We start from the raw sequence: 18,581 nt of genomic DNA, 5'->3' as shown, positions 1-18,581 counted from the left end.
AGACGTTACCAGGGCGTTGTCTACGGAAATAGTTAGCTCCCGCATAGGGCAGGACTTAGCTGGGAAGAAGAGAAGCTCAGTCTTGTCTGGGTTCAGCTTGAGGTGGTTGGAGGACATCCACTGTGAGATGTCAGCCAGGCATGCAGTGATGCGCTCTTCCACCTGAGTGGCAGAGGGGGGGAAGGATAGAAACAGTTGTGTGTCATCGGCGTAGCAGTGATAGGATATATTGTGAGCAGAGATGATAGTGCCAAGGGATTTAGTGTACAGTGAGAAAAGGAGGGGACCAAGTACAGATCCCTGTGGGACCCCAGTTTGGAGGGTTCGGGGGGATGATAACAGACCTTTCCAGGAAACCTGGTAGGTCCGGTCGGTGAGGTAGGAGGAGAACCACTTTAGTGCCGTTCCACCGATGCCTAGATCCGCTAGGGTGTCTAGGAGCAGCTGGTGGTTCACTGTGTCAAATGCTGCCGATAGGTCTAGGAGAATCAGTACTGCAGAGTAGGAAGCAGCTTGGAATTAGAATATTTTGTTCCGTAATATAATTCAAAAAGTGAAACTTTCATATACTGTATTCTCAAATAATTAAGCATAAAGTGAAGTATTTAAGACCTTTTTTTTTGTCTTGATGATTATGGCGTACAGCTAGGATATTTTACGAGACCACTAAAAAAAAAAGGAACTCTAAAAAGATGGCTGTGTTGAAACCATTGTTAAGTTTTCACTGTCAGTGGATCAACACCAGCAGATAACACAGCCTAAATCATCACTGCAATTATATGAAAACTTTAATTAGATTGTAGATTTAGATTATTACAAAACACACATTAACCACTTCAGCCCTATATATTTGAAAATAGCTGATCTACAAGCTTGTAGATGTAGATCGCCTATTTTCAAAACATTGTTTTGAATACATTTTGAACTTGTGTGAAATGGGACATTCTGCACAATGAGTACTTTTACCTTTGGTACTTTAAATATATTTGTACTTTTACTCAAATGTTGAATACAAGTACATTTAATGTGAAAGTACAGGACTTTTACTTCGTATTAACACATTCACATTGCGGTATTGATACTTTCAATCCCTCTCACAGCCAGGCTGTGTCAATACCACGGAGATGGACATACGCAAGTGCCGGAGAGAGAGGAATCCTCACAGGGTAAAAAAGGTAATAATCTGGTCATTATTTTCTTATTTAATATAGATTATTTTACAAAGGAAGCTCACATCAGTTTAGAAGGGCCATTCCACCCGGGACAGCATCCATGTCATTTTTTTAAAAAAGAAGAAAAATGTGTTGGTTATTCAATAATAGCAGATATACAAGCTCACAGCACCACGATGCGAGCTTGTACATCTGATAATTTTGAACATTTTCAAAACATCTCGAAAGTGTGAGAACTACTGATTTAGAAGGCGTTTGTAGAGGTCTTAATCTGTTACACAGTTCAGATCAAGTTGAATCAAATATTTGCACATTTTACAGTTACAGGACATTAGTTGAATAGATCAACTGCCAGAGTCATAACAGATAGAATAGAATAATAGAACCACGCATCCCTGCACGACCACTATACTCTCCCAGGATGCCTGTCAGCTCACAGTCACACAACATACATTTGGGGCAGAGCATTCACACATCGTGCCCCCTGTCTCTGGATTGGAATGCGCTCCCTCAAGCTGTCGGAGATGCATATACTCTCTGGACATTTTTTTTATCTAGGCTAAAAGTAAAAAGCCATCTTTTTTTCCTTGCACTGGTTGGTTCCCTCTAGTTTCATTGAACCCATCGTTATGTCCACCTCGTCTTTCCCTGTGGTTTTAAACACTGTTGTAATTCTTCTTTCTTTTCTGTTTTCGCTGATTTGTAGCTGTGCACCAACGCTTGGTAATTGTTTGACCATGTGTGCTTCTGGCACATTTTACTGCATTTCCTTGCTGTTGTGTTTTTACTGTGTTTTAGTTGTATACTTGCTGTGAAGTGCACACTAGGGGTGATGTTGAACTATAAATAACAACAAACTGAGCCTGATAACATTGAAGTCGAGTGTCTCGCTGTCGCCGTCCCCCTTTGCAGTCGGTGTACGGAACGCCAGATGACAGCCAGAGCCCAAGCCCGGTTCACATCCCCTCCTCCCAACCAGCCCGGAAGGCCACCAGAGAGGACGTTCAGAAGGAGGTAGAACACAAACTCACGCTTCTGCACACAGCGGTCACCCATTCTAGATAACATCCTGGGACGCTCACTGATGAACAAGAGATTAGTAGCCCAGCGGCACTTCCCCAAGCCTTTTTAGGATCAGTGGGGCCCACTTAACAATCTGGAAAGTGTTTGTTCGTGGCTAGCAGCCGCTGCTGTGTTAAGTGGTCACATGGGTGACTTGGGGGGGCCCCATGCATCTTCAGAGCATGCATGCTTTAATGATCAATCATTCGATTGTATTCCGACTTGGATCAATAGAACTAACAAAGTTGTATACTTTAAATTCCGATTGAATGATTGATTGATTGATTGATTCATTTTGTTTATTTCAGACACTGTTCATTATATGTATCGCAAAGGAAAATACATCTTTTCAAGGTTTTAAAGGTAAAAATCGATCCTGAAAAGTATCACTTTGTGATTAAAAAAACGCTAAAAGTAGCTGATCCGACAAGCGCATCGCTTCTGTGCCTTAAGGATTGGGAGGCTCCGTTATTGACGTCATAATTTTAATAATTAATAATTATTAAAAAATAAATTGGTGTGTCATTGTGTATTATCGGACTTCAAAGCATGAACAGCATACAGCACAGCCAAGTAGAAAAATACACAAAAGCAGCTTGATTAAACAATTTTACTTTGTCTTGAAATGACTGTAAGGTATAACTGGAAGGCAGCATATGCTATACAATCATGCAATCGCATCATTGTATAGCATTGTATATACTCTCAGCGCTGCTAGTGCACACACTGGGAAGTGGGAACAATTACAAACAAACAACACTGGTCAACGTGACATGTGGACGTACAGGATGAGGCAGAATAATTGACAAGGCTGATTGGAAGGCTGTGATGCAATGCAATATTACTACTACTACTATTTTGTTTTGGGGGGGGGGGGGGGGGGGCTGGAGGCTGAAACATACAGTACAGTATATAAGGCCGCCACTGCTTCTGTGTGACGCTGTGTGTAGATCAAGTATGGCGTTAATTTACGAAAAAGATAAAACTGCATCGTCTGTCTGTCTGTCTCACTCTCTCTCCGTCAGATCTCCTTCCTGAACATCCAGCTGGACAGACACTGCATGAAGGTGTCCAAGGTGGCCGACAGTCTGATGTGCTACACGGAGCAGTTCATGGAGTACGACCCCTTCGTGGCGCCCACGGAGCCCTCCAACCCCTGGCTCACCGACGACACCTCCTTCTGGGACCTGGAGGCTGGGTGAGAGAGGGGGGGGTTGGTTGGTTGAGTGTCTGCTGAGGGCTGATGAACTGTGCTAAGGTCAGCTGAAGTGAAGAGGCATCATCTGGTGCTTAAACACATTAAAACCTGCAGGGGCTGATTCTACAAGATAATGTCTTCTAATCAGAAACAGTTTTCTGACAAATCTATGTTGCTATTCAGTGGTGCTAATACCGTGGACCCCGTCTCAAAATATTTTGTTCGCTTTGAAAATATTTTCACGATTTTTCAATAATAACACCTCTACAAGCTCATAGCAAGGCACGAAGCGTTACACTGTGAACTTGTATATCTGCTATTTTTGAAAGACAGATGACACAGATGCTTACCCGGTTTTCATGGGTTAATGCAGTGGTTCTCAAACATTTTCATGTCAAGGACCCCCAAACTGATGCATTTGGCAGCGATCCCCTATCTGAGCAGATGTTGTCCCAGGGACCCCCATAACAGGAGATTTGTGGTATGTTCAGCATTATTCCAAATTATTCAACATTTCAAAATTAGCCAAGTTAAAGTGGTTAGACCGATTTTGATGCTGTATTACGTAATTAATTTGAGCTCTTGGAACCTGCCTCACCCCACTTTGAGAACCACTGGCTTAATGTACTGTATGTGACTGTCATTCTGGTCAAATGGACAGTTTTGACCAGGACTTTTATAAAAGAGACACAATGTACAATGTGTATAAATAACGATCCGAATGTCAACAAATTTGGACTGCATGTTTATATATTAAAGTTATTTGTAGAAAATGAAGGATGCAAATGTGTCATCATCAATACCTTTGAAATATATACATTTACCCAATAAAACCGGGTAAGCGTCATTTTCAGATTCTTTTTGCCGCCTTCACTATTCAAAAATACATGACCCGAAGTGACACGTTGCAAGTTTGTACATTTTGTACACTTTTTTTATTAAATCTTGAAAGAACTACTGATTTAGAAGGCATTTGTAGAAATGGCCTCAGCTCTTAATGGGTTAAACACACTTAAGTTAGTATTATGAAAGGGCAGCAATAAAAAAAATGCATCCACAGTACAGTATGTACCAAATAGCTCGAAGCGACCCGTACCCATGCAGCATTGGCCTTGTTATTGGATGGGTGAAACAGGCTATCCCTCTCGCTTCCATTCCTCCCTACCACCACCTCTCTCTCTCTCCCCGTCGCTTACGGTAGAATTAGTTTTTGCTTCTTCATCAAGACAACAAAACGAGGACATGAGGAGCATCATGACTTGTCTCATTAAAATAAAAGGCTCCTTCCTCTGTTTATGTAAAATAAAATAAAAGGCGGGATCTGGCTTAACTTCAAGCAACCGGCAACCTGGCTTTGACTTCCGTGGGTTATACACAGCCTGTGCAATGCAGTCAAATTTACATTCTAGGTTCTGGGGTAAAAGGATTTGTTTGGATTTAGTCGCTGTCTGCCTGGTGGAGGCAGCGGAACGAGATGGTTTGATCACTTTCTCATGGCATCCATCTTTCTCCCACAAACCACCTCCTCCCAGAGTGTATGCCCAATGTGTCCTCGTCATCATAATCCTCCTCCTCCATCATCTCCACTGGTAGAATGTAACTAAGTACATCTATTCAAGTACTGTGGTATAATTACTTTATTGAAGTACGTACTTCCAATTTTCAATCATCTTAGCCCAAGGAGTGTTTTTTGTGCAAAATGAATGCTTGGAATGGGTTCAGAATCATGAAAACCACCTGGTTTGACACGTCACATGCTACTTAAAGTATAATGAAATTTAGAACATTTTGCCATATAGTTGATGTTGATGGTACCCCAACTTTCAGCAGCTGTCAGAATTCCCCTAGGGTGGTTGAATAGAAACCAATGTGGGATATGTTAGTAGACACCCTTACAAACACATTGGTGAAGAAAATGATTGGTAAGAAATGTATTCCCAGATTGTATTAATATCCCCTGACTACACTATTCTATTCTATTTGAGAAAAAGAGGTTGCGCATCAGAAATGGTTTTCAGTGGAGTGCTAAACCCAAATCCATATACATATACATCAAAAAGTAGGAATGAAAATGATTCCAAAGGTAGCACATCCACATTTAAAAAATAAATGGAAGACAAAGTACTCACATTTCCATTTCTTTATTGCCACACACCAAAAAGGAACGCTTACACGTTTCGGCTATGAGCCTTCATCAGAGCATTGGATGTGCCTTTTTGGAATTATTTGAATTCCTATTCTATTCTATTCTTGTATTGTATTCTATATTATATTCTATCCACGCTGTTTCCTCCTAGCAGCCGTGACCCCAGCCAGCAGCGAGTGAAGAAGTGGGGCTTCTCCTTGGAGGAATGTCTGAAGGACCCGGCAGGACGAGACCAGTTCCTCAAGTTCCTGGAGTCGGAGTTCAGCTCAGAGAACCTGCAGTGAGTCTGAGCCTCACACTCAACTACCTGACATACCTTTTAGGAGAAACATACTGTACATGTTGTTTCATGCAGACCGCTAGGCATGCAACTGTTAATCGATTAAATCGAACCGATCAGTTATTAAAGAATATCGCTAATTTAATTTGACAATTGCAGCCCTACAGACAATCCCACCCCGCAACATTTTTAGGTTTTTTATCGAGTTCATGGGAGGATTATTGATTACAATGGTGGTTCTCAAACCTTTTCATGGCAATGACCCCCAATAGTTTTTTACGATATCTTTTTGGCTTTTTCTGCCTTTGATACAGTACAGTACTCTTCTTCTAAACGGGTGTAAGTGACACGCAGCAAAGAGATCGGGACTCAAACCCGCAACATGCTGTCACACTGCATTGGAGCCCAGGTACCTAGCGGTCCGGGCCACAGAGCTCCAAATGTATACTGTAAAATTAGGCCACAGGACCCCATCTGAAAATATTTTGTGAATGAAGAGGGGTCCCATCAAATGGGCAAACTTAGTTAAAAGCCTATAATTTGACGACAGGGATACATGCCAGGGAGCGCCAGAATAGCAGATTTGTGCAAAATTATGCACATTTTTCCTAAATAAATGGCAAAATACCAAAAATAGCAGATCATGACACGCTGTGAGCTTTTAGATATGTTATTTTTGAATAGTCAACATATAAATGGATAAAGTGATTGTGACTATCTATATTAACTACTGTTGCTGGGGACCCCATGGAACCTCCTCAAGGACCCCTTGGGGAGGTCACCGGACCCCAGTGTGGGAACCTCTGGATTACAGATGATAATCCCACTGAAGCGTGTCATGATGTGTCATCCGTTCTACCAGGTTCTGGCTGGCGGTGCAGGAGCTGAAGCGGCGGCCGCTCCAGGAGGTGGCCTCCCGGGCCCAGGAGATCTGGCAGGAGTTCCTGGCGGAGGGAGCGCCCAGCTCCATCAACCTGGACTCCCACAGCTACGAGCGCACCAGCCAGAACATCAAGGACCCGGGCCGATACAGCTTCGAGGACGCTCAGGTGGAACAGCTTTAGCTAGTCAGCAACGTCTTGCCTGCTGCGCTAACGTGTAGTATCACCGTGTTTCCCAAACAGTGGGTCGTGGGGCCCATTTGTGGGCCCCGCAAGTAAATGTCCCTTTTTAGTTTTTCATTATTATTTCAAAAGATTAAAAATATATATGGAAGGAAGGAAGGAAGGAACTATTGGTGTAGTACATAGACCAATGGTTCTCAAACCTTTTAATTTCAAGGACCAAAAATATTATCAGGCACACTGTCTTCACTTATACGGCAACTACTAATGCAGTTAATACGTTTCTCCTTAGCACCAACTTTATCATGTGGTGAAGGTCAGACCTGATGATGGTGATCAGGATGACACCAAAACGTATTGTCTGCTTTAAATGGCTGCTATAAAGTGAAGACAGTGCAGGATTCTTTTTAGTCTTCTTCTACATTGACTGTCTTACTGTACAGTAGGTGCACAAAAGGACTTCTGTTACTAATTTCAAGGACCGTCAGTTTGGTATGCATTATTAAGGCCACAGAGTAGACCCCCATAACTGAGAGCGTTGAAATGGAACCAAACGGACCTGTATTTGGCTCCATGTATACACTCTTGGAGTTAGAAATGATTAATTTAGCTCCACGTTATCAGTCATTGTACTGGGGCACTCCTGGAACCCCCACAAGGACCCTTGGGGGTCCCTGGCCGGACCACACTTTGAGAACCACTGACATAGACGTGCATGTATTGTATTGCATGCAGGGATACCCACCCATCCACAGACCTGTTGTGAACATATATAGAACCCGGTAAGGTTTGTGCACACACAGCAGCAGCAATTCCCTACGGCCTACGCCATGCATGCATTCGCTCGTATTAGCAGGACTTCTGCCTCTGATGTGCTTTATCCCATTATTTTGGCCAGGGCCTAATGAGGCGGGTAATGTCCGTGAACAGACCCTTGCAAGCAGCTCATAGTGTTGTTGGTGTTGTGCCCTGGCAAGGAATTAAAGCTGACGGCTGTAGCGTTCACTCTACTCCTCTCTCCTGGGAAATCCTCCTTTTCATGTTTGGTCTAACTCCAATACCCCCCCCTGCCCACCCCACCCCTCCACTGACCACTATTATACATAGTCTAGTGTGGCCAGACTGCTCCCTTCCGTTTTGTCTTTTGTAGTAACGCAACTTTGTCCTAATATGAATCGAAATCATCAAAGTATAGCTTAGCAGAAATGGGAATTAAAAAATAAAGATATTTTAAAATATATTTTCGTGAACAGAAATGCCAGCTTCTGTTCGTGGAGGTGTAGTTCCGGTCTTCCAGACTCTAGCATTCGGAGATTGTGGAATAGTGGTCTGGCTACGCAAAACTATATACTATATACTCTCTCTCTCTCCATTACTACCCACCCATCCCTCCCACCTCTTTCTGTCTCTCTCTCTCATGTTCTCTATTTTCCTCCCTTGTTACATTTGTAACCCCCAGGCTGACATGCATGCATGCATGCACGCGCACACACACACACACACACACACACACACACACACACACACACACACACACACACACACACACACACACACACACTCACTCACTCACTCACTCACTCACTCACTCACCAGTTGTCTTCCCGTTTCAGGAGCACATCTACAAGCTAATGAAAAGTGACAGCTATGCACGCTTCCTGCGCTCCAACGTGTACCAAGACCTCCTGTTGGCCAGGAAGAAGGTAAGAGACCCTCACGTCCGCCCCCGTCCGCCACGGTGTCGCACTCACATTGTCGTCGTTCTCCTTTCATCTCCTCACCTCATGTGACGACTTACTTCATCCTTCTATACCGATTTCCCTGCGGAAATCACACTGCACAAATATTAATTCAATTCATGTTCTGTGGGGAGTTAGAAATGTCATCATCGCTGCAAACGTCTATGTCGTCAGTGCTCTTCTTTGACTAATCTTGCATTCTCCAATCTGCGTCAAACAATAGAATCTATCGGCTGGTAGTTTCTATGTAATGGAGTGTCTTGTAGCCCAATCACAGCTACCTGTGTATTGTTAGTGTGTCACTTCCCACATCCCTGCTTTAGGCACTCCGCCGCCCCTGCTGGCCTGTCGCCAGTCTCTCACTATATATATATATTTCCTCTCCACTTTGTCCCCTGGTCCTTATTGCTTCACACCACTCCCACTGACCTCCCCCCCCCCCCCCCCCCCAAACCACCACCCCCCTCCTCCGTGGACACCCTGGACCTGACCCAAACCCTCACCCTGCTTCCCCCCCAATCAGCAGCAGCCATCCGACACTGAGCAGGGCCGCCGCACCTCCCTGGAGAAGTTCACCCGCAGCGTGGTAAGTCATCCAGAGGCTCTGGGGCTGAACCACCACAACACAGACAGACAGACCACACTGGCTGGCTCACTACCAGTGGCTTTGTTTTGTTTCTGCAGTGTGTGAACTGACCATGACCACATTCCACTCTAGTGACCACCAGTCCATAATTTCTAATATTGTGCTGGTGTTAAGATGTGTAAAGCAACGGTTATTTGAATGTTTTTTTGTTTTTTTGTGAAGAACCAATGCAGTCGAGATTGTGTGTCATTGACTCTCCTCACGCCAGTGGTGGAAAGTACATTTACCTAAGTACTGTGCTTAAGTACTGAAAATTGGAGTATTTCCAATTTTCTGTACTTTAACTTCTACTCCACTACATCTCAGAGACAAATATTGTACTTAAACTTTAGTTTCTAGTTACTTTGTCGATTCGGATTATTATTACATCATTAACCACTTCAGCCCTATATACTTTTCGGCCAAATAGCCGATCTACGAGCTTGTAGATATAAAATATAAAATATATTAAGTACATTTTGACACCAATACGTTTGTACTTTTACTCAAGTAAATTTTGAATTCTGGACTTTTACTTAACATAACAGAGTACTTCTACATTGCAGTATTGATCCTTTTACTTAAGTAAAACATGCGAGTACTTTTTTCCACCACTGCCTCACACTTTACATGCTGTTCTCGGCCAAAGCTCGGGTCAGTGATGATGATGTTGTTGTTGTTGTTGTTTTTCCCCGTCTTGGGTTGGTCTTCCAGGGCAAGTCGTTGACGGGAAAGCGTCTGACAGGCCTGATGCAGTCGTCCTGACACAGCCTGGGCTGGAGCTGCACAGCCGGACCCCCGCGGAGGGGCGACCGCTACGAGGGGACGAGGGAACTGGAGACAGAGGCTGGGGCTAGAGGTGCTTTGGTTGAGCTTGGCTGCAGGGTAGAGCTGCTGCTGCTGCTGCTCCGGTTACTCCCAGACACTGCCGAGGAGGGGACCGCCGCTGCTACACTGGGAGGGCAGCACTGGTGGCTAATCGTTGGGATCCGGAGAAAACCGGAGGGACCACAGGAACCCGGATCCAACATCGCCGATCACATTTGGGAAACCGTATACCCGGAAACCGTTTCCATCACACTGTCAGAGCTGGCTGTGTGGACGTCAACGTCTGCTATACAATTACAATACCGGTGGTCCTCAAACTTTTTAATTTGAAGGACTACCATGACTCTTGCGAGTGTGCAAATAGAACCCATGGACCCGTGAGGGTCCATATGGTTCCATTTGTACACCAGTCTCAGAGTTACAGACCTGTAATGGGCCATTTGTAACAGGAGTCCTGTTATAGGAATCGTTAAAGGCAACCTGTTAAGGAAATTGGACCGCTTAGAGGGAATCACTAAGGAACCGGGAACAGTTAAATTCCTGAAGGATCCCAACCCTACTTGTGACACCGGGCCTGCTGGGCTCAGTATCCCGAACAGAAGCACGGAGGGGAAAGGACAATGTTGACTTGGGACAACTCAGCCAATGCACCCACATGGCATGCAAGCATATACATTAGTACAAGCACATCTAAGGTTATTGGTCGAGTAGTTCACAAATATAGGATGTCAGTCGACTGAGTTGATAACTCGTGTGTTTAATACTGTTCATGGAAAATCCTAAACGTAATGTTTGAACAGATATTTTGTCTTTGTGTACCACTACACCGCATCTAAAAGTTCATTCTGTATGATTGCATACATGAATAGAAAGATGTGGGAGAAGCATTGATTGATTGAATGGACTATTAATTTAGTCAACAACAAAGCCTGAAAGTCCTACTTCAGATACAGACACAGTTATACATACAGTTCAGACTAAGAAGCACGTTGGAATATATTCACATTAACGTTTCATACAGTACGTCTCTTTACTCACAAGGCAGCCAGCAATAAAGAGAACAGGAAAACACTTGGGATAGATATATATATATATATATATATATATATCCAGTATCTTTTTATAGATTTGAAATTTATACCATGTCTGTTTCTTATAAAGCACATAATATATGTCGTTTTACTGATGAACATAATCTTTTGGTAGTGATCGGGACTATATATCTCTGTTTGCCCATACATTTTAACTGCTGCGGTCTACAGACATTTATTTTTGAGGGTATAATTTCCCATGCTTCATTACATTCCAAAATCTGGCGTAAGGGCTTTATGTAGCATTGACAAAGCATCGTTGCAGTCTTCAAAATGGCTTTATTGAATTAATGCTAGGTCTAAATACTCTAGTTATTTGTAGCAAAGATGTATGGCACAGTATGCTGAGAGACACTACATATTACAAGTACGACACCAACTAACAAGTTTACCATTCCGATTACATAACAGGTAGACCATTGACCATCTTCTAATGTCAGCAGAATATTGACAAAACATACGTTTATTTCAGCCCATAAATCTTCACATTTGTCATTATGTCAATGAACACTTCTCCATTGGAATTGTAGAGAGGCTTAAAAAAACATGGTCCCTTGCAGTTATAGCAGTCCTGTTTGTTCGAATCGAAATGATTACACATTTTCTTTCTGTCATAGGTTGTGTGTGATTATGCAAATCCTTGATGAATGTCACTTTAATTATGTCACACAGCAAGAGGTGGTGTCCACATGCTTGTTGGACTCCCAAGTGTAATCTACTTATGTTGTCAGTGCCACAGCGCCATCTAGTGGTAGATAAGCCACAAGACCAGCCCAGGTCTTGAAAGTGCAAGTAGTGGCCTATTCCTTTTATGATGTCAACTCATGCAATGTAGGGGAGAATGCAAGGCCAGCTGGCTAACGTGGGGTGTTCAACTCTGTTTGATTGCTGTTGTGTTGCATGAATGAACCTATACTTTATTCTTTGTTTTCTGTTTCTTCCTCAACTGATGCCACATGTTCCATTCTTCAAGGACACATTTCCTTGTAACTCCTCATTTTGGTAGATCTCCAACTTCAGAACTATTTTGTCAACCCATGGTTTTATAACTGCATGTTACTGGAGAATTATTTGATGTTTAGCCTGGGGGAAGCTTGCAAATGGTGTGGAAACCAACAGCAAGCTGCGGTTTCTCACCGAAGACCTTTATACATAATGCTTGGACGTCACACAACCCACCAAATACTGGAAACATTCTTTGACCCATTATGGCTATTCAATGGGGTGTAGCAGTGGCTGCCATTTTGTGGCGCCACAGATATAAATCCCATCCGTTTTCCCCATAGGGATATATTATTGCGTGAGATCATATTATTAATAATTTAAATTATTATATACATATTTATGTTAATAATTGTAAGCCAGCTGGTACCAATCCATACAGGCACCTGGTGAATAATATTTGATTCTGTGTCAAAAAATATTTGAAAACCACAGAAAACAATGTATATATTAAAGCTTAGCTAGTATAATAATATAATGAAATATTTTTTTTTTAAGTGAGGGGAGCTCTTATCGTACGACATGACGTCAAACAAAAAAATACCAAAATAGCCAATTTGCTCGTCTGCATATGACGTAAATTATCCATTGTCAATGGCATTGTTTGTGTTAACACAAAAATACCGATTTGCTCAGACACATCTCCATTAATTGTCTATGGCATTTGATGTTTATGTTAGGACAAAAATGTACACTATAGCTGAATGTAGGAGGGGCTAGCCTAGCGCCACTCAAAATAAATCATAATCAACAATGTTATGGGGTCATGATTGACCAAGAGCCTGGATGGCTTGTTTCCAGGCTTAAAATAAATGTACAGGCCCTGCAGGGTACATAAATATGTCTTTGTAAATGTCAATGGGAAAAATGAATGTGGTTTCTATCTGCGGCAGCACAACATGGCCTCTACTATGCCCTTTACATCTGGTGCAACACACCTCTCTCCCCCGATATGGCCTCCTCCTACTACTGACAGAAAGTGCTTGGACTGTTCAGGACAGTTCAGTCTTACTAGCTCCCACACGGGGCCTTGTCAACTGCCAGTGGCTGCTATATATGGTGACATTAGCCTACACTACACACACACACACACACCACTGAACCAGTGAACTATAGCTATATTATTCCAGGCAATTATTTTCTATTAGAGTCATTGCAATGCACTGTACAGTTGATATTTATTATTAATATTGATATATCAAATATCTGGATTATAATGTAGACAGAATTAATTCATCGAGTCAGTGTATTGAATATTATGCTGAATATTATTCTCTGCACAAAATGGGCACTATGTACAGAGTGCATTTTGTGTATGTGTGTACACACACACACACACACACACACACACACACATATATATATATATATATATATATATATATATGTGTGTGTGTGTGTGTGGTTCTATAGATTTTCATTATCTAAAAGCACACTTTATGGTATGGGCACACATTACTATGCATGTAAAATATCCAGGGCATTTTGTGCTTCTAGTGTCTCAATCAGCAAGATAACTACTGGCACTCTAAAGCCTAGTTTATACTTTGTAGTACAACGGTGTCACTTGCCGACAAGATCGGGTTTTGTCGGCTAGGCCGACAGCGTTGTGCGATGGAGTATGAATCAAGCTTGACAGACCCAAGCACCTACAGTACTATCTTATTATGGGTACCAAATAATAAAACCGCTGGACCTGTTGCCTGTCTTTTATTGAGTTGAACTCTGCTTTGTAATTGTATAGCCTGTGATGTAGCCTTGATGTGTTCACAATCACATGTGATTTTGAAGTGTCCTTTTGTAAATTAGCCTGGGACTACAATATGCCTACATGATACTGACCATCATGCTGACATTGCTGAGCATATTTGTGAGTGCTTCTGAACTTCTGAAGTGAACTTCTGTGGTCTGGGTCTCCGTGCATTACTGGTGCATTACTTTGCAGTTGTCCCGCAGGTAGGCTACGCGTTTTTTAATTGTTCTATTGTTTTGTAATTGTTCTATTGTATTTCACTGACGGAAAACTAAATGAAAACTAAGCTATGATGACTAAGACTAAATATATTGACAGTTTCAACTAGACTACAATCTTAGGAAGGGACTAGTGTACAAGAGATCTAGTAGGCCTATAAGTCATTTTACACTTGGTTGCATTCTGAAAATAGCCAATCTACAAGCTCACAACGCGTCGCAGCGTGACGTGTGAGCTTGTAGATCAGCTATTTTCAGCAAGTGTAAAATCTGTCATTATGATGGCATAGCCATCAAGGCCTGCCAAAAATAATTAATCAACTAGATTTAGTTAACTAAAATCTTATAGCCTATTTAGTCGACTAACACAAACTTTCCAGGTGACTAAAATGTTACTATTCAAAACTAAATGAAAACTATTCAAGAGATATGACTAAAACTAAAATCAAAATTTGCTGTCAAAATCAACACTGGTCAGCATCTAAATGGAATTACAGAAGGCCACATGGGTCCCAATTCTGTAGACGCACGTACGTTTATGAGCAAACTAAATATAACTGTCTTATATGTGTGTGTGAATCTGTGATATATATATATATATATATAAACATAACCCACATGAGTTGCACCAGCATCTAAATAGTTAGTTTAGGAGGACTAATACTGATGTTCATGTGGGGGGCACTAGAGAGTCCTAGAACGCCCTACCAACAGTCATTAAGAGCAATTCCTTTGACTCCTTCAAAACCGCACTCAAAGGGCACCTACGGGACGGCTGCAATTCGAAACTGGCCCCTGTAAAATCTGAAATCTAAAATGCATCCTTCACATCTTCAGACTGATGTCATCTATGAAGTCAGTAGTATGATCTCAGTCATCTTCATATTTGAGAAAGTTTCAGCCCAAGCTGACTTCCAGTATAGATGGATACCGCAAGCCACGCACACGGTATCTCCAACAATCTCAATTACTTTACAGCACACAAGCAAGATACAGGATACAGCACATAGGACAAGACTCAAGACACCATATTCAGCCGGTTTAAGTTCGAATCAGACCCCACTGCAGCGGGTCCTAGCCGAGACAACCAGCACTATATGAACAGTTTCAGTCTGGTTTCCGCCCCCACCACAGTACAGAAACAGCCCTAATAAAAATCACCAACGACCTCCTGTTAGCAGCCGACTCTGGACAGTTATCTATTCTCATCCTTCTCGACATGACCGCAGCCTTTGACACCATCTCACACTCCATCCTCCTCGACCGTCTAGCCTCCATTGGCATATCCGACACACCCCTACACTGGTTCCATTCCTATCTCTCCGACCGTACTCAGTTCATTCAGCTAAAATCTTTCATATCCCACTCCTCTCCCCTCTCCTCTGGTGTTCCCCCAGGGCTCTGTCCTTGGCCCCATATTATTCATAATATACCTCCTCCCACTTGGCTCAATATTCCGCAAACACAACATCAATTTCCACTGTTACGCGGACGACACCCAGCTCTATTTCTCCTCCACACCTACCTCCACCCTCCCACCACCCTCCCTCTGCGCCTGTCTTCACGAAATTAAAGACTGGTTCACCTCATCCCTCCTCAAACTAAATGGCAATAAAACCGAGTTAACCCTCATTGGTACCAAATCCTCACTCACCAAGCAGCCCAGTTTTACACTCACCATAGACAACTCGGTTTCCCCTTCCCCCCAGGTCAAGAGTCTGGGTGTCGTCTTTTCATACCCACATCAATAACACCATCCGGTCAGCCTACTTTCACCTCCGCAACATCAACCGCCTCCGCCCTTCACTCACCCCCAACAACACTGCCATCCTAGTCCTTTCTCTGGTCATCTCCCGCCTCGATTACTGTAACTCCCTTCTCTTCGGTCTCCCCCACAAACTCCTCCATAAAATCCAACTGGTCCAGAACGCTGCAGCCCGCATCATCACCAAAACCCCTGCCATCTCCCACATCACCCCCGTTCTTCACCAACTCCACTGGCTACCCATCAAATACCGCATAGATTACAAGATCCTCCTCAAGACATTCAATGCCATCCATAACCTCTCCCCCCCATACCTGTCTGATCTCATCCATATCAACACTCCCACCCGGTCACTCAGGTCTGCCTCCTCCACCAACCTCACTGTTCCCCCAGCTCGTTTGTCCACCATGGGGGGTAGAGCTTTCAGCCGCTCTGCCCCTCGCCTCTGGAACAGCCTTCCCCCCGACATTCGAAACATGGACTCACTCCCCACCTTCAAATCCCACCTCAAAACTCACCTATTCAGACAAGCTTACTCCCACCTTGAGTAGAAGTCTGCTGCAGGCCTTTTGTGTGTATTTTAAACTTGCTGTATTTTATACTTGCTTTATTGTATTGTATTTTTCTGTTTTGTTAGGCGACCTTGAGTGACCTGAAAGGCGCCATATAAATAAAATGTATTATTATTATTATTACTAGTTCGAGCTATCTTATATGGTCCTTCAAGCTGTTACGAAGGCTTTCACTTAGAACTCCATATATGGGGATAACCTATAGTCCCATATATGGAGACAACGGCGATATCCAGCGCTGACATCAGATTAATGTAGAAACCCCAAATATGGATATAGTGATATACACAGTGGTGACATCATCGTGACTTGCACATTATAAAAGGCAGATCCCAGCCTCTAAACCTCAGATACCAAGCCACGCACACGGAATCTACAGGACCCAAGGAAGACACAGCACATAGGACAATACTTGTACAAACATAAATAAACAGGGTGGGTCTTATCTCTGCAGCCCAAGCTGACTTCCAGTATCCATCTATACTGTGTGTGTTTTGTCTGTCTCTGTCTCTGACACACTTCTTGTCGAAATGGCGACGTCCCTGGGAGCTAACACATACAACAGACAGAACTGGGAAGACGCAGACTTTCCTATTCTGTGCCAGACATGTTTAGGAGAAAATCCCTACATCCGTATGACCAAGGAGAAGTATGGGAAAGAATGCAAGATATGCATTCGTCCGTTCACCGTATTCCGTTGGTGTCCTGGAACTCGCATGCGTTTCAAGAGGACTGAGGTTTGCCAGACCTGCAGTAAGATGAAGAATGTCTGCCAGACATGCTTGCTTGACCTGGAATATGGTTTACCCATCCAGGTGCGAGACACAGGGCTCAATGTCAAGGACGATGTTCCCAAGTCGGACGTGAATATGGAATACTACACACAGAACATGGAGAGGGAGATAGCCAGCTCTGACGGGACGAGGCCGGTGGGTCTCCTGGGCAAGGCGCCCAGCTCCAGTGACATGTTGTTGAAACTTGCCCGCACCACGCCCTACTACAAGAGGAACCGGCCACACATCTGCTCATTCTGGGTGAAGGGAGAGTGCAAGAGAGGAGAGGAGTGTCCCTACAGGCATGAGAAGCCCACAGATCCAGATGACCCGCTGGCTGACCAGAACATAAAGGACCGTTATTATGGCATCAACGACCCGGTAGCTGACAAGCTGCTAAAGAGAGCCTCCACGATGCCTCGTTTAGATTTAGTTAACTAAAATATTATATTTAGTCGACTAAAACTAGACTAACACAAACATTCCAGGTGACTAAAATGTGACTATTAAAAACGAAATGAAAACTATTCAAGAGATATGACTAAAATGAAAATTTGCTGTCAAATCAACACTGGTCAGCATCAAAACGGAATTACAGAAGGCCACACGGGTTCCAATTCTGTAGACGCACGTACATTTATGAGCAAACTAAATATAACTGTATGTATGTATGTATGTATGACTATATATGTATGTATTTGGTTAAAATGGGTAGGGTTTAAAAAAAGGCCTAAAAGTGGGTCCTTAAAAACTGCAAAAACTTCTGAAATGTATGTATGTGTGTATGTATTTTAAAAGGGGAGGCTTTTTTGTAAAAATCCCTGCCCGCAATACCTTCATATATTTAAAATGAGTCCAAAATAGGGTTACCAGTGAAGGGCAAACTGCCTATTCACTGGGGACTATGCAAGGCAGAGGCGTCCACTCCCCTGAGTCCAAGTTTAAGCTAGACCGCATACCTACAGTATGTATGTATGTATGTATGTATGTATGTATATATGTATATGTTTGTATGTATGTATATATATATATAAACATAACCCACATGAGTTGCACCAGCATCTAAATAGTTAGTTTAGGAGGACTAATACTGATGTTCATGTGGGGGGCACTAGAGAGTCCTAGAACGCCCTACCAACAGTCATTAAGAGCAATTCCTTTGACTCCTTCAAAACCGCCCTCAAAGGGCACCTACGGACGGCTGCAATTCGAAACTGGCCCCGTAAAATCTGGAATCCAAAATGCATCCTTCACATCTTGTATAAACATAAATAGACAGGTACGGACGGGTCT

General features: G+C 43.0%; 3 protein-coding genes across 3 annotated transcripts in view; all 3 read left to right on the top strand.

The window, feature by feature from the left end:
- The window catches only part of LOC310878383 (regulator of G-protein signaling 6-like), a 103,076-nt gene extending 92,943 nt beyond the window's left edge, over positions 1–10,133 (top strand). The window contains exons 10-17 of the mRNA XM_083792699.1: positions 1,101–1,175; positions 2,085–2,186; positions 3,260–3,432; positions 5,733–5,858; positions 6,721–6,907; positions 8,536–8,625; positions 9,185–9,247; positions 10,001–10,133. Coding sequence (XP_083648825.1) covers positions 1,101–1,175; positions 2,085–2,186; positions 3,260–3,432; positions 5,733–5,858; positions 6,721–6,907; positions 8,536–8,625; positions 9,185–9,247; positions 10,001–10,051 — 867 coding nt within the window. The 3' untranslated portion in view covers positions 10,052–10,133. The remainder of the gene's footprint in view (positions 1–1,100; positions 1,176–2,084; positions 2,187–3,259; positions 3,433–5,732; positions 5,859–6,720; positions 6,908–8,535; positions 8,626–9,184; positions 9,248–10,000) is intronic.
- LOC310878263 (signal-induced proliferation-associated 1-like protein 1) overlaps positions 1–18,581 on the top strand; it is a 303,780-nt gene that overhangs the window by 203,973 nt on the left and 81,226 nt on the right. The window lies entirely within an intron of this gene.
- On the top strand, positions 17,044–17,729 carry LOC310877657 (pre-mRNA-splicing factor RBM22; the record flags this gene model as incomplete). Its single annotated transcript, XM_083791608.1, has 1 exon — positions 17,044–17,729. Exon 1 carries the CDS (start codon positions 17,046–17,048, stop codon positions 17,727–17,729), a length of 684 nt encoding a protein of 227 aa, XP_083647734.1. The 5' UTR covers positions 17,044–17,045.

This window comes from Protomyctophum parallelum, assembly GCF_964188405.1.
Source record: "Protomyctophum parallelum genome assembly, chromosome: 20".
Classification (NCBI taxonomy): Eukaryota; Metazoa; Chordata; class Actinopteri; order Myctophiformes; family Myctophidae; genus Protomyctophum; species Protomyctophum parallelum.
Note: the sequence above shows the minus strand (reverse complement) of the source record. Positions and strands in the feature narration are given on the sequence as shown.